The 17,373-nt window shown below is 33.9% G+C and overlaps 2 protein-coding genes across 4 annotated transcripts; both read left to right on the top strand.

The window, feature by feature from the left end:
* The first annotated feature begins 113 nt into the window (after positions 1–113).
* Positions 114–3,379, top strand: LOC116776629 (small ribosomal subunit protein eS1). The gene is made up of 7 exons (XM_032669865.2): positions 114–271; positions 566–662; positions 1,018–1,103; positions 1,185–1,280; positions 1,996–2,143; positions 2,630–2,791; positions 3,218–3,379. The coding sequence occupies exons 1-7, from the start codon at positions 210–212 to the stop codon at positions 3,356–3,358; spliced, it is 792 nt and encodes a 263-aa protein (XP_032525756.1). The 5' UTR covers positions 114–209; the 3' UTR covers positions 3,359–3,379.
* Positions 3,380–5,792: 2,413 nt separating this feature from the next.
* Positions 5,793–17,338, top strand: LOC116776632 (sphingolipid delta(4)-desaturase DES1). 3 transcript variants are annotated; one of them, XM_061525594.1, is made up of 7 exons: positions 5,793–5,813; positions 11,268–11,444; positions 13,450–13,589; positions 14,245–14,458; positions 15,056–15,121; positions 15,351–15,496; positions 16,300–17,338. In XM_061525594.1, the coding sequence occupies exons 2-7, from the start codon at positions 11,309–11,311 to the stop codon at positions 16,438–16,440; spliced, it is 843 nt and encodes a 280-aa protein (XP_061381578.1). In that variant the 5' UTR covers positions 5,793–5,813; positions 11,268–11,308; the 3' UTR covers positions 16,441–17,338. The 3 variants fall into 3 exon arrangements, with proteins under 3 accessions (XP_061381578.1, XP_061381579.1, XP_061381577.1); XM_061525593.1 differs by lacking the exon at positions 5,793–5,813 and adding an exon at positions 7,153–7,444; XM_061525595.1 differs by lacking the exons at positions 5,793–5,813; positions 11,268–11,444 and adding an exon at positions 7,152–7,444.
* Positions 17,339–17,373: the final 35 nt, after the last annotated feature.

Genomic DNA, 17,373 nt, shown 5'->3' with positions numbered 1-17,373 from the left:
ATAAAATCGTAATATATATATATTAAGTAAATTTCTTTCTTATAAGTATTAACGACAACTGAGTTATAAAATATATCCACAGTCAGCTTTCCTGTATTGTAAATTATTTTTTATCTGTATCGTTCCCCACCATAAACAATGTGACATATTGACAGTTGCTTGCTCCTACCATAAACAAAAACTATCCTTTCTCATATTTGAGTCTGAACATGGCGGTCGGTAAAAATAAAGGCCTATCGAAAGGCGGTAAAAAGGGAGTTAAAAAGAAGATGTAAGTCCGGAATAAGCCCATCATCTATTACTGTAATTATCCGTAACGCTGTTAGAAATCTGTAAACTGTTAAACAATATGTGATGTTTGAGATATCAGTGGATGAAATATCGTGTCTCGTGTCAGAAGTTTTCTCGTATTGCTATGTTCAAACAAAATTTAGCAGCTTTTAAATCTATTTGTTACAGTATCTCAATATCTTTTGCTGTTAATTATCTTGCTATCTGTATTTGGTTTCATTTTAGTGCGGATGTTCATGTGAGTATGAGGTTATAATATTATATTTGTTTTTAGCGTCGACCCATTCACACGCAAAGACTGGTACGATGTCAAAGCACCGTCGATGTTCACCAAGAGGCTGGTGGGAACCACGCTCGTCAACCGCACCCAGGTTCGTTACACCTCCCGTAATCACTTATGATAGGTTAAAACCGCGTGCATTTATTGACCGGTCTCAAGTTATTTTAAATGAATACTTAAATTTCTATCGTACGTTATACTCGCATATGAAATATTGTTTATATAAAGTTTTATATAATGTGTTCCAAACGAATTTCCCTTTTCGATTCTATTATGTCGTTATGTATGAAAGCTGAATAAAAACTACTTCATGATGATCAACCTAGCTCGCAATGACACAGAACTGATGAAAATTCTGTTCCCTTTTGATTTACCTCTGAGTTAACGTTACTTATCTCGTAAACATGATGTACCCACGCGGTTGTTTACACTAGACTTTGTTTTAGGGAACAAAAATCGCTTCTGAGGGTCTGAAGGGCCGCGTCTTCGAGGTTTCCCTCGCTGATTTACAAGCTGACACAGATGCGGAAAGGTTTGAATGCTTGATATATTACATACATAATACAAATATGAATATTAATTGTTGAGTTTTAATACAATGTTACTTAACCAGGTCTTTCCGCAAGTTCCGCTTGATCGCTGAAGATGTCCAGGGACGTAATGTCCTCTGTAACTTCCATGGCATGGATCTTACTACTGACAAGTTGAGGTGAGTGTTCAACATTACAGTAATTGCTTATCTATCCTTACAAAGGAACATTAAATTAACGAAAGTCTTCAAATAAAGATTGCTAATTATTATTGTTACCTTAGACCAAAGATTCCCAAACTTATTTCGTCCATTTTAAAGATAAATTTTTGATGGCACCCCATTTTGCATCTATGGAAAAACACTAACTCGTTCTAGCTAAATAAAATTACAAATCTCCCCCGTCCCCTACACAACATTTCGGGCTCTCTTCCTGCCCTCCTTAAGCCTTTAGACCTACAAAAGAACAATATCACCCACTTTGGGAAAGACTGCCTTATAATATTGGCTATTACTAAGCCTCATATATCATACCCTTAAATAACTAGAATGTAATATTTACTTAATACTATTATTATAGATTAAGTCAAAATATATATATATATAGATTTGGTAACTCGATATAATCCTGCAGTCCAGCTATATGGAGATGTGTATCGCTTTCATATCGTTTCAAACTGCAGAAAATAATGCTACCGTATAATAATATGCCGTTACATGTATCATAACGGCTCTTTATATCGTTGCTACATTAATTATTGTATAATTTAATCCTCGTCTGTATAATTTCTTTATTCAATAAAATTTGTATATTAAATTTGTCATGTATGTATTGGTAAGTAGCGAGTGTATTTTGTTATGAAGTGTCCAAAATGGTAACGTAATATAATTACAGATGGATGGTTAAGAAATGGCAGACGTTAGTCGAAGCCAACATTGATGTGAAGACCACCGACGGCTACCTCCTGAGGGTGTTCTGCATCGGCTTCACTAACAAGGACTCGCTCAGTCAGAGGAAGACATGCTATGCTCAGCACACCCAGGTAAAATAACCAGCCATAGTGAATATGACGTCAGAAACTTGGTTCACTAAAATTAAGAAAAATATCTCATAACTATTAATTTAATTTGAATACAGATAGTAAAAAAAATACAGAGACAGTGTTGCCAGAAGATTAAAAACTTGTTAGAAGTATGCTGGTGTTGCCAACACAAATTTTATAAACCTTCAATGACCCAAACATGTATCCGACTGCAGTCCAGCTATACGAAGACGGACAAATTATCTTTGTATCGTTACAAACTGCAAATACTGAACGCTGCCACACAATAAAGTGCCCAAGATCAATAATCTTGGGTCTTTTGTGTCGTTGCAACATTTATAAAAGATTATATACATTTCCTTATATATATATGTCCAATAAAACTATATTTAATTCGTCTTATATGTATTGTAATCTACCTACATTAACAATACCGACCCAGTGTAACCGATTCATAACAATATATAAGCTCGATGATGTTACCAGGTCCGCGCCATCAGGAAGAAGATGTGCGAGATCATAACCCGTGATGTAGCGGGATCTGAATTGAAGGAAGTTGTCAACAAACTGATCCCCGACTCCATCGCCAAGGATATTGAAAAAGCCTGCCTCAGCATCTACCCGCTGAGGGATGTGTGCATCCGTAAGGTATGTGACATGAATATGATATGTACACAGGAGCCCCATATATATATATATTATTAGATATCTGCGATGTCTACTAAATCCATAAGCTATCCGATATGTTTAAAAAAACATATCTTTGTTTAAAATATCTGACCTGTTATGTGATGCTTCGTTAATCCATATAGCAGTCTTTAATAATTTATATTAATAGATATCTGATAATGTATGTTTGGTCAAGCCGTTTCAGAGATAGCTGAAACAGACAGACATACTTTGAAAAAAATAATATTTTATATATATATTGTAATGATGACACACCTAGCTCGCAATGATACAAACCTGATGAGAACTTTGTTCCCTTTTGATTTAAACCTGATTTATACCCAGAGGTTACTCCACTCGGCACCATCACCAGGCACCACTAAAGACATGTGTTTATTATATCAGGTGAAAGTGCTCAAACGTCCGAGGTTTGAGATTGCCAAGCTGATGGAGCTGCACGGAGAAGGCGGTGGCAAGAGGGGAGAAGGAGGTGACAAGTCAGACAGACCTGAAGGGTACGAGCCACCCGTACAAGAGAGCGTCTAATTTAATATACATCTTGATGTAGTCACTTGTTTTATTTACCCGAGTGACTTTCACACTTCAGCTATGCCATGATCAGTAATATTATCAGCTATCAACTTAGGTTATTAACATATTTTATAATAATTTGGTTTGCATATATTGATTAAAAATAGGTGATTTATCTGGTTATACGAAGTCGTCGAAGAGTTGACACGAAAAATATTTTTTAAATGATTTCTGGTTGAAATGTTTTTCATTAAAGAAAAAAATCAGTTCGATCCATATTCGGTTCAAGACATCAAATAGAATTGGTTGTCTAGTTAGCATCGTCACTAGTGTCGTATAAAGAGCTGCGTTGGTTCTATTATTTACGACGATTTGTGTGGAAATATATATTCCTTAAAACATCGTACAGGATATCATTTATATAAGATTCTAGTATCTATTACTAGATATAACGAATGATACGGAAAGTGTTCAACTCTTAATCATAGTGACGGACGGAATAATGTAAAACGTAGATAATTATGTAAATGAGACGAAACCTCTCAGCATTCAATGGATTCACCGTGCGGGTGCCGAGTTCATGATGCAGGGAGAGGAGCTTCAACAGTGCCTGGGACTTGCGACCCAGGTGTAGGTCTAAGTGGTCCCTAACTAACGCACGTTAAACGCTCACCTCCACCGTCGAAGCTCCTCTCTCTACCTAACCAAATTTGAAACGAACCTCCTGGGGCTGCCTTCGAAGTACGTTCCAAGAATGAACTGATGTTAGTCCTGGTTTGGCCCCAGTTTTTTAGTTAGTTGTAGAGAAATGTAGCTGTTATGCCTCTCGCTCCAACTTCCACCGCGTACAAATCTGTGACGGACCGATTCTTAGTGAGCTCGGAATATTTATTGACCTTGATGCCATGGTCTTTGGGGATGTTGGTTTCCCAAGGAACAAAATATACATAAAAATTAACGAAAATAGAAGCATATCGCGTAATTGCTAAATTAAATTCAATAGCTAATAATTAAAATTCCTAAACCAAAAGATGTAAAAAACTACTATTAAAGTGGACAGAAAGCCATAAAAATGTGATTTCAACTGAAAACCGATAATATTTTTTAATAATGAAATACGCAATTTAAATATTTTGTGACTTTTTCATTAAAAAATATTGTAAGGTTCGGGTTTTTTTAATGTTATTGCTTCATTCGCACTGAAATCTTGTAATACTCTGCCAATGTCAACGTTTTTATTTGTTAGACAAATTATAATCTTAAGTACCTTGTGAATAAATATTCGTTAATTAGTTTAAATTATGGAACTGACAAGTTTTATAAAAATACAAAATTATTATAAAAAATAAAAGCCTTAAGAAATTTTAAGTTTAAACTATTAACGATAATTTAAAAAAAAAAATCCTTATACATGTAGATCTATTCTTAAATACAAAAAAAAAAAAATAATATAATACTTCTTAACTCAATTACTGTCCTCCATTATTGTTTTTCTACAGAGTATGTACATAAAATATAGTTATGCGCCAGTTAGCCTAAAGTATATCAGTAGAATTAGAATATTTACATAGTAATACACCGATAACTTATTCTAACAACTATGACAAGGCAGAATTTACAAATGAATTAAATTGAATTTTGATTATTATACATCGGATGTGTCAATTTAAAACTTATTTGTACGAAATTATTTAAATGGAGACGAGAAACACGTTTCAATATTTATAAGACACAAAGACAGCCACAATTTACTTCGTTTTACAACTATAGCGTACCTGGTGAAGCTGTGACTAGCAGTTCTGTACACATAAAATTCATTAATAATAATTACTGACTAGTACGGATTGAAAAAACACTTGTCTCTGGAAAATACCTATTATTGCATATTTATATAAGTTTTATACAAAAAGGAGTAATGAAATAATCTTTAGTCATAAAAAAGCGACTTTTAGCAGTGAATTAAAAGGCAAAAAATAAATTTACTTCGTACAAAGTAACACGTATTTTAATTTAGTTTAAAAGACATTAATATGAAATAATTATTTTATAAGTTTGAAGTCGGTGCCGAGTGAAACAACGACTCTGTAGAGATATGAGATACTTACTATCAATGTTTGTAACAACTGACGAAAATATTAGCAGATAATTATCACGAAATATCTGTTCTGTGTGATTATCAATACTGGCTCAGTAGTCAGTAATCTGAGCACTGACTACTCACTAGTACTCACTAGTACTGGCTCAGTAGTCAGTGCTCAGAGTACTGAGTAGTGAGTACTGGCCACGCATGACGCCTCCCTTCCCTGCGTCGGCACGGAGTGCGCGTGCGTGGTGCGGGAAGGGCCTGCTTGAGTGAGCGAGTAGAGCAGCGACCCGAGTCCCGAACGCGGGCAGACATGTGATGTGAGGACTGAGGGCAGACGGCGCTGATGGTTGTGTCTAAATTCGTAATCTTCGTTCCCGCTATAACGTTGTTGTTTTAGGTTTTCGTAAAATTAGGTTTCATTCGCAAGGTTAGTTTAAATATTCGTATTACTTATATGGTCTGGTTCAAGTTATTTGGTATCATATTTATTACTTATTTCTTTTAATTTATCCTTTCTTTTTGAGTATTTACATTTGTTACGTAAATACTTGTGTTCTTTCATAATTGATTACTAGTACTTCTCAAGCCAGTACTAAGGTACATAATATTTAAAAGGTAGATTGAAAATTAGTAGGCACCGATTGATATATTTTTTCACAGCTTGAAGTCGGTTTTTTTTTGTTAAAAATTATTTTATATCACGATTTTATGTGATGGGTAGACCGAGCTATGGTTTCCATAATCAGATATAATGCAGACCTTTATTATAATCCATATATGTGCAAAGTTCTCATGATTATAAATGAATTAAGTCCAAACACAAGGTAATTACTGTAAACCGTTAAGGAGTTGCCTGCACTATCCTTCGTCTTCATCATCAGACCCCTAGTGACAGTCACTGTCTATCTATCTGTAAAGTTTTTATCCATACAAAATAATGAAGCAGAAAAGTATCTGCTATTAATCGTAGAAGAGTTCCCTCGACCGTCTCTCATCTCCATCCTCAGATCTCTCCAGACCTTCATCAAATGGTAGCGCTTAAAAATACTTAGTGAAAAAACAAACAAACGTACTAGTTGCTATTACAATTTTTGAAAGTTCCCTTCTGCTATCATCAGACCCTGGTTTCCTTATTCTAGGACCACCTTTAAAATGTCTACTTTCCTATAAAAAAACAATCGTCAAAATCGATTCATAAACGACGAAGTTATCCGCGAACAAACATATATACGGTCGAATTGAGAAACCTCCTCCTTTTTGAAGTCGGTTCAAAAGCTGTTTAATTAATATGAAAAAAATATATTTTATAAAATACTATTAAGTTACTGATAACCAAGCAACATGTTTAATCCACTTGTTTTCCAAAATCCTGAAAATTTTATAATTCTATATTAGAGTTAGCAACTACAATATAAATAACTTTATAGTTAACGGAAATATGTCGTTCGAAATCCGATCGTACCTTCTTAAATGGTAAATATTTTGAAATATTAAGTTTTTCTACATTTGTTCCGTAAAAATCAGATGCTTAAATTTAATTTACGTACTTAAATTAATTTAAATTAAAAGTAATAACAGCCATAGTTTAAGGTTTTTATTGTTATACAATTTTTATATATTATAAAGTTTTATATATAAAAATTCCGAACGGTTGCCAAATGTCACTTTCTATTACTTTAAAGTTGTCACCTTGACGTTCACGGTCTCTTCAAGTTCAATTCGTTTTGGGCGTCACTAATCACAATTCAGTATTCAATGACCAGTACTAGCTAGTCACAAGTTAGTACTAAATTAAACAGGTTGGTTGTGTGAATTTGGTCGCATAAACCGGTAGGACGTATCGGTGTTTCAGTGCCGGCATTTTCTAATTTATTTAATTAATTTTTAAATATTACAATAATTAATGTGCTAAGTTTTCTAACAAGTGTTTGAAATGGGTGCGAAAGTGTCCAGAACTGACTTTGAGTGGGTCCACACGGAAGAACCTCATGCTACAAGACGAAAAATCATCTTAGGTAACATTACGTCACGTTTTATTATTTAAACCACGTAGAAAACTTATATTTCATTTTGTATTAGAACCGGCAACGAGCAATATTCTTTTGGACGAAATTTTCAATAACGTCCTTCGTTGTTCTTACTGCCTAAACTATTGTGTCAACAAGCAATTAATATATTTCAATTTGACGGGAACCTGATATTACCAAATTATTAGAGCATTAGATATTCTAAAAGATATGATAATTAAAATAAATTTCGTTTATTTGGAATATAAATTATAGTACGTGTTTAAAGCTTTGCATTCAATTAATATATATGAAGAATTATTAATATTTTTCTAGAAATATTTTTCATAGATGACATCATATTATCGGATGTTAAAACTAGTTGTGACTCGCGACTTCGCCCACTTTCAATGTTTCAAATCGACTTTTATGTGCCAAAATTAACTGTACAGTTTTTCGTTCCTTAATCCCGTTTTTAATATAATTTTACATAGACAGACACGAAAATCGTAATTTTTTATGCTAAAGCCTATTTGTCACAAGCAAGGAGGACAACCATTTTATTACCAGAATAAAGATAACCAATGATATAATTACATTATAATAGTATTAATTGTAAGTACAGAATAGAAACACGCATATATATATACATTGCTAAATAAACAAAGACAATTCCTACTGAGTTTTAAATTTGTCATTGAATCATAGATAACTTTTTTGTTTTTTTAAGGATTAACATTAAAATGTTATATGTATTTCAGACAATGCCAAATTAAGATTGCATCATATGTGTAACAGACAGACTGGTATATCTTAAATGCTATTGTTTATATACAAATATATATGTTTCAAAAATATATTATTTTAAGTAATGATAATATTTTTTACAAATATGACATACACAGTAAGTATGAGGCAAATATTATGCTTACTATATTATATTCAAGAACCGTCATAGTTTCTTACTAACACTCGCCTCATATATATTTTAAACGTATACTATTCTGTGACTTTCATCATGTTAGTTGTAAACTATTTTGTGACGACTGTCCGTTTGTGTGGTATGTTGACTCGGAAACAGCAATTGTAAGAGAAGTTCTATATCTTGGTTTTAAATAATGCATATATTATATAGTTTTTTTGTTTATATACCTGTTATATGATAAAATTTTCTGAGTAATATTATATATTATTCTGCTATAAGTTGTGGTGGTCTGGAGGTTAAAGGCCCGCCTCTCGTGCATGAGGGCCGGGTTGCAAAACCTGGCAAGTACTAATCACTTTCACACCTCGTCTGCCCGTGATCACTGTTGCTGAAAAGTAATGGAAACGTCGGGAGTATGTAGTTTTTTACAAAAATAAATCACGCGTAGTTTATCCGAATAATTTTAGTTTCATTTAAATGAATAAAACTCGCGAAAGTCTTAGATCTCATTAAGTACTAATGCGATTTTTTCGAGTCATATTTACATTCTAAGAGTATTTAGACACCACTGAGAGACGGTGAAGGAAAACATCGTTAAGAAACCTGGACTTATAATTTTCAAATTATATGTTTGAAATCGCCAACCCGCCTTGAGCAAGCGTGGTGATTAATGCTCTAACCTTCTCTATATGAGTAGAGGCTTTTGCTCAGCAGTGGGCTATGATAGACTGATCATGATGTTGGTGTGTCTGTGGCAGCATAGCTCTTAAACAGGTGAACTAATTTGATGGGTTTTATATTAATATGAATGTCAGTTTAGTTATAATATTGTACTATTAAAAGTATTAACTCTTTTTCAAAAATATGTAAGGCATTTTGGGCAGTGTATACACGATCGTGTCTCAGTCGTGCCGGTATGATCGATGAGGAACAAATAATGTGTTCAAGCTCAAAAGTACAATAATGTTTTTAGCCACTTTCAGTAACAAAAATACATATAACATGAATATTCAGTGAGTATGTCTCGGCACTTGTTTTTTTTTATTGAGTTTTTCGCAATAAAATGACGCATTTGGTCGTAAGTTTAGATGTTTACATACATATAAATGCACCAGTGTTTTGCTGTTAATAATTTCATTTAATTTTTAAAATTTCATATTAAACAGCCGTAATTAAAATCTGTTAGTTTTTTATCAAACCATAAATATTTTATTAATCTAAGAAAAAACACTTTTTATGTTTAAAGTTAATGAAATTAAGATTATTCTTATAGTAATAGAATCAGTTTTGATCAGAAATCTATCTAATCATTATTTGCGGTTTTTGTTATACGATAACTGTAAGTCTAAGTGTTTAATTTGGGTACTCGTACTAAGGGTATGTTATACGTTATTTTGAGTAAAAAAACGATATAAATCTCGTTATAACTAAAACGTATCAGATGTGAATAGAGTAGCAGTTAAAACTTAATTATTTAACAGTCTAACACCCGCCTGATAAATACCAACCCGTTAATTGGTAGTTTGTTAACTGGTGATGGTTAGATCTAATAAAGTAAGCCATACTCGTATGGTTAAAATTAACTTAAACTGACAATTTTTTTTTATATACATTGTGTATATTACCTAAGTTTGCATTGACAATACTTACGCGGCCTTGAAAGTATATATATATTTTTTTTAATAAATAAATAGCCCAAAATTATAGTATTAACGTGGGTTATTGAGTGAGAAACGTGTAACGTTTCGTATATAGTGCGTTGATGCAAACTGCTGGTAAGCATAAAATATGATATAAAAGAAAAATGCGTAAAATCTTTTGATATGATATCCTAAAATAGGCGAGCTAGTATCGACGTATTTCCCAGATCCTCTGAGGGATGATTTGAAAATTATATAGGAACAGTTCTGACAATGTGATCGAATACCTTCCTTGATGTCTGCTTATAATAGAATTGTTGCTGTTGAAGCCGGGCTGTTGTTTGACTTGTTGTTATATTATACTTTGTTTTGTTTTGTGCTGAAATTAAATAAAAATTTAATGAGACATAAAAATAATGCATGCCCTAATGTCCTTCATGAGAAATACCTCTTATTTGGAAATCGGTTGGTGAAATAAAGGTCAATTTCAAGAGAGGAGTAAATCTACAGCCAAAAGAGACAAGCAACATCGGGAACGGCCTGATCTTGGACGAGCTAACTCGGTTTCCGACTAGGTTCAGTGCTGTAAAAACCATTTTATTTGGCCTAGTGTATGTATAACCCAGGTCATCATGGAAGCCTTAGTATTATAAGAATTCCGCAGACAAAAGCCAGACGGACAAACATATCTATGTAAATATTGGGACCGGACATTGTATCTTGCATAACACTTATCAGGAGCACATTAGCCTTATCAGGTTATACAATTGATGTTATTATCAAATTACACTAAGCACGTGCAGACAGTCGCGCTTTGATGATTATTATACAGTTACATGATAACAGCTATTGTCAGTTCCAACCTGATTATTGGTATCTCATCAGACGGTAGGTACCACCTCTCACAGATGGTGTAGTATCCATGACAGCAGCGTCTCGTGGTATGAGCGTGAGTGTTGCGAGACCTACCAGCCTCTCCCTTTCAGCACAATCCCATAACTCCTCACATCCCTATAGTCATAAAGTGACTCATTCCTCAAACAACTCCCCTTGTGTTCGTGAATTAAGACTCTTCCAATCATCTTGACTTCATTTAGTCTTAAACTTTTGTGCTAACTGTACACATATTAAATTTAAGTTCAAACGGATAATTTTTTGTAAATTTTCCACACGATAATCCTTTTTGAGTATTCGTTCTCACAAAGCTCGTCTTCTGTGTCGTTGATAGATCTCTTTCGGCAACTATCAATGTATGTTTGTTCTCCAGAAAAGTATCCAGAGATCAAGAAGCTGTACGGATATGATCCCATGTTTAAATGGGTAGTCACTGCCATGGTCCTCACTCAGTTCGCCATGCTGCCAGTGGTCCAGCACTTGAGCTGGCCCTACGTTATAATACTGGCGTATTGCTTCGGCGGGGTCATTAACCACTCCTTGATGTTGGGTAAGTTTCAAATATATATATATGTGTGTGTGTGTGTGTGTGTGTGTGTGTGTGTGTGTATGTATGTATGTATGTGTGAATATCTCTATTAAGAGTTAATTCCATCATAGCTTATCGATAGTAAATACCTTCGAGGGCCCGATAACATTATTCCTCTTATCTTTTTAGCGGAAAATATTGTTTACAGTATTCATAAGGAACGAACATAGCACGCTTATAACAAGTTCGCAAAATCACACTACATACGAAGCGTCTCACGTTCCTGATTTAACATACGTTAATAATATGTGACAAGATTTATGAACTACAAACTTTTAACGCTCCGTATGTAGTCGCGATGGAAAGTTGTAGTAAGCATACCGTAGTGTTCATCGTCTGCCCTAAACACGGTCGGTGTCAAAGTATTCATAAGTAATGTAAATAAAATACTATAAAAGCAGAGTATGAAAACTGATTGATTGATATATTGATTAATAAAGAAACCTAATCTACATTTAATTGAAAAACAAAAAAAAAAATTTTTAAACAAAACGATTGAAAAACGTAAAAAAAATATTAACATCTCGATCTCTGAAAGGAGGGAAGAGTGTCGCATCAGCTGGAATTAATGTTATTTCTGTCATAGATTTCGTCATAAAGTTAGTGACATCCGGTGACAAATCGAACACCTGGTAAATACAGGTCTTTATCTATACAAGTGTTATCTACAAGTAGGTATATTATTTTGAAATTTATATACTGTTATGATAATAGATTGTTATACACTAGGCTCTTCCTGCGGTTTTGTTTATTAAACGACTTAATGTTATGAGGGATTGCATCCCTAGAAGATTGTTCCTTCGAAATATACTTGGTGACAATGGAACTACCTCAAGATGAGCTTCCTATGAATTTTTTTCAAAAATTTGCCTTAAATCCTAGGATTAGTTTAAGGAAAATGTATTGTAGGTGATAACTTCCCCCTTTTTGGAAGTCAGTTCAAAATCAGCCTATGTTACCCCTCGTGATGTACAGCGGTGTAAATTTACCCCATACCAGTCCAGCTTTTCGAGAGGTAACTTCTATAAAATAGACAGGAAAACAAATAATTAAAAAAAATATATTTTAAGAAATAATAAGAACTTTGAAAACTTTATTTGGTAGAAAAAATATAATAGATCTCGAAGATTCCTTATTAATCAATATACACAATTAACTCGTTCTTGCCTCCGGTTTCGTCCGCGTTGGAATTTTCTGATCTGGTTCAGAGACGAATAGTGTTAATCAACCGTCAGCGGCATCTGTCGTCTTTGTCACGACTTTATATTACATGCAACAGTAGACGAAACCTCTCATCATTCCATGGATTCACCGTGCTGGTGTCAGGTCCATCATTGCAGGGAGAGGAGCTCCAACAGTGCCTGGAACTTGCGACTCAGGTGTAGGTTTAAACGCTCCCCTCCACCGTCCAAGCTCCTCTCTCTACCTAACCAAATTTGAAACCAATATGAAGTGTTCGTGCAAACTGTGAACTATGCACTTGTGTTGTTCTTATGACTGGAGTGTCATCAAAACAAGCTCAGCAATTTCTTGTAAAATAATCGCAACCAAACAAACATCCCCAGCATTTTTTATCTTCAATAAGATAAATATATTAGAATTAAAAATAAACGTTTTATCGAAGCGTATTAATTTAATCCGATCGCCAAATCCTGTTACGTGAGTCTTACCGATAGTGGATAGTAAGCACGTGATAGTTTACTTAAAAACTCGTCTTAAAACAGTTTGTAAGCTAAGATTATTATTAGAGAGAAAAAAAAATTCAATATTTTTTATATATTTATTCCGATTGACACTGAATGCTGGACCGATTTTGACGGTGCTCTCACCGTCAGACAGCAAGAACAATGAGGAGTAACTAAGGCTCTTAAAATTTTATTTATTATTAATAATATATTTATATATATATAATTTCGTAAATTCCTATTTAATTATGAATGTAAATCATCTCAGTGTTACTTGACAGCAATCCACGAGATCGCTCATAACCTGGCCTTCGGTCACAACAGAGCTCTGCACAACCGTATCTTTGGTTTCTTCGCCAACCTTCCTATCGGGATACCGATATCAATCAGCTTTAGGAAGTACCACTTGGAACACCACAGGGTACGTAAATATCTATAGCGCGTATCGCAGCAAGGCCTAAGCATTTTTTGATTGTACTCCCACCAAAATTATCGATTATATCAAGACATTTTACGAGATATGCCTATTTTCGCTATCAATATGATCCGTAACAAACCAAAGGAGAAACAAATTTTTCACGTAGATAAGATAATATTTATTCAACGTCTCAGATTAAATCGCTCTCATACTTGAATGGAAATAAAATATATATCAAAATAAAACACGAATTATGATAAACACATTCATAATCATAACAATTATCTTCTAAAGATATGTCTACGTATGAATTAATTTTGTTAGCGAACATAATAAAAAAAATATACAAAGGTTATGTTTTCATGTAATTGTAGTGCCTGAATCAAGGGACCAAAAAAATTTTTAATAATTATAAAAAAAAAATCTTCCAGTCTTGTAGATTATGCAAATAGTTTTATTCTTTTAAATGAAACTAATATCACCGGATTGCTTCGCGTATTTTATTATTTAAAAAAAAAAACTACATACTCCTGAAATTTCGGTCACATTGAAGCAACCGATCACGGGCAGGCGGGGAGTGAATCCGAAAATATTAGTTTCATTAAAATGAAAGGCGAGTCTTAGAGCTCATTGGTTTAGTTTTTTCTCTTACAACCAGTACCAAGGGGACGAGGTCATAGATGTTGACCTACCGACGTTGTTGGAGGCCAAGCTGTTCTGCACCACCGGCGGTAAGCTGCTGTGGGTTCTCCTGCAGCCGTTCTTCTACTCTCTGAGACCGCTAGTCGTCAGGCCGAAACCCCCCACTCCCCTGGAGCTGGTCAACCTGATCATACAACTGTTCTTCGACGCTGTGGTCGTCAAAGTGTTTGGTAAGTATCCATCCAAACCAGGGATATCCAAACATATTTCGTGTACTACCCACATTGAGAATAAATTATTTTTTAGTGCCCAAATTTTTCAGGTACTGTGAAACCAATATTAAAACTTATCCTACCTAAATGAAATTACAAATCACCCTCGGCCTCTACAAATACCTCATTTTTTCATGATCTTTTACCGCCCTCTCTAGACTTGCGGCGAATATTGTTTAAAAAATAGTTAAAGACATCAGTGTATTCCTTAAATTAGAATTTAAACAAAGAAAATATAATTAATTATTTTAGTTAGTTTCGGCCATCAGCTCGATACACTGATTATACTTGTCTATGTGAATCCTAATTGAAGTATAAGCTCAACTTTGCCTGTGTAAAAATTCACACACAGACACACACACATACATATATACATACACAGACACACACACACACACACACACACACACACTCACACACACACACACACACACACACACACACACACACTCACACACACACACACACACACACACACACACACTCACACACACACACACACACACACACACATGATTCAGATAATTTCTAATGTATTATTTTTCCATGACTCAGGATTCAAGGTACTCGGGTACCTATTGATAGGATCCTTACTGTCCATGGGGATGCATCCGGTTGCCGGTGAGTTAAGGCTTTGACTAAAAAACTTATATTAACAATATAATATACAACAATTTTTATAGTATAATGTCAAAAATATTAGCACTTGATACAAAACCTTAGAATAGGAGAATTACATTAACAAAACTAGTTTGCTCGTATAAATATCTATTACATTATAAACATTGTTCCAAGTAATAATGCTAACTCCCTGGATGCCATTGACAGACCTTCAAAATTCTTCCACCAGGTCACTTTATATCCGAGCACTACATGTTCCGTAAGGGCTTTGAGACCTACTCGTACTACGGACCCCTGAATTGGATCACCTTCAATGTTGGCTACCACAACGAACACCACGACTTCCCAGCTGTGCCTGGCAGCAGGTTACCGGAGGTCAGTGGGAATTAACTTAAAAAACACACAAATGATTACATCAAACAATATAATATCCGTTCACCTCCATCAATAGTTTTGTAGGCTGCACACAATATCTGACACAAACGGACACTCATACATCAGTTTAAATAGTTGACATATCCTCAGACAGCAGGTGTAGGACATGCTACAAATGTTACCGAGTTATTCCCAATCAACGAACACACATTCAGATTTTTATAATTCTAATGACAACTTCTTATTTATATATCTGAAAAGGATATTGTTTTGAAAAAAATATCCTCATCTTTATATTAAATCGTTATATCAGAAGATTAGATTAAATTTTTAATCTGTGACAGAAAAAAAATGTATGTAGTCTGTGGCAAAGGTTCTTGTAAGAAATAAAGCTATGTACTTATTAAAATGAACACTAATTTATAATATTAAGATGGGAAATAGTCATATGTTAGGGATAAGTTCATGAAACAAAGTTGTAAAAAACTTTTCTTTAAGTAGTTATTTATTCGCTCTTGACTTTGTGCGAACAAGTTTATTTATTAGTACTTATGTTCTGAACAGTAGTTGACTGAATCAGTCTAAGTTAGACTTTTAAACCATCCACGGACCAATTTAAGTTTGGTCAAAATAGATCCAGACGTTTCAGACATTTTATGCCACAAACAGACAGTTGCTTATGCATTCAGCAGAACAACTATAACAAGACCAGTTGAATTGACACATAGGTAAGGTAAAGGTAAAACTCATAAACAGGAAAGCGACAGGTAATTTCAGTAACACTCATATGTAATAATTCCCAGGTGAAGCGTATAGCTTCTGAGTTCTACGATGACCTGCCCCAGCATCACAGCTGGTCTGCTGTCCTGTACGACTTTATCATGGACCCTGACATCGGACCTTATGCCAGGATTAAGAGGAAACACTACGGCCTTGAGAGTTAGGATACTCTGATGTCTCGCCTCTTGGATATGATCTGTGGAATATTCATTAATGTAATTTTTTCAAGGTAGACCTGAAATATTACTTATATATACATATATATGTGTGTATGTCTGTGAGTATGTAATTTTTTTGTAAATCGTTAGTTTTATATTAATTGCCTGTATATTGAATTAATATTTTTTTGTTTACTGTAAACGTTACATTTGATCTTATTTATTATCCTGTTTTTATCAATAAACGTTATGTCAGATAATTTTGTTAATTGTATTTTTATAAAAAATATCTATAGTTTTCCTAAGTACCTACATTTATTTAACTACTATAATTGTCCCTAACAGTTTGTGAACCCGAACACTGTTTTGTTATGTATAAAAATCTTTAGTATCGAAAGGTATTGCTGGAGAAGGTTTTGTTTGTAACTTCTTCAAGCCTCGGTACAGCTGTTAGTTAGTGTGATATTTATGATATTCAATATACATTTAATATTCCACTGTCCCAGTCAAAGCTATAACCAAAACGCTATGTTGTATGAGATATATGAATTGTGCATATTTTTATAAAATTTTACGCATGTGTACAAATTTTTAGCATATGTACACAGACACTGAGATATACTCGTATGCAGACGTTTCGTTTCGCTTAGTATGTATGAGTAGCTATATTCTATGTAAATATACTCGGCATTTATAAAATGTGTACATGTAAAATTAATATAGTATTCTCAAAGGTATGAAGATATTTTTATAACTATATTTCAGTAAGTGTGTACAAAATAAGCAAATTTGTACATAATCTGTACACGATGTCGGCAACCAAGCAAGGTCCCTACAGGATATATGTATGTATATGTCAAAAAACTGTTTCTATGTGTTTGTTGTAATAAATATTTAAGTCATTGCCTTGTGTCACTCATTCCAATTGTTTTAACAGGG

This window comes from Danaus plexippus, chromosome 30 (assembly GCF_018135715.1).
Source record: "Danaus plexippus chromosome 30, MEX_DaPlex, whole genome shotgun sequence".
NCBI lineage: Eukaryota > Metazoa > Arthropoda > Insecta > Lepidoptera > Nymphalidae > Danaus > Danaus plexippus.
The sequence above is the reverse complement of the archived record's forward strand: the minus strand, read 5'-3'. Positions and strand labels throughout refer to the sequence as shown.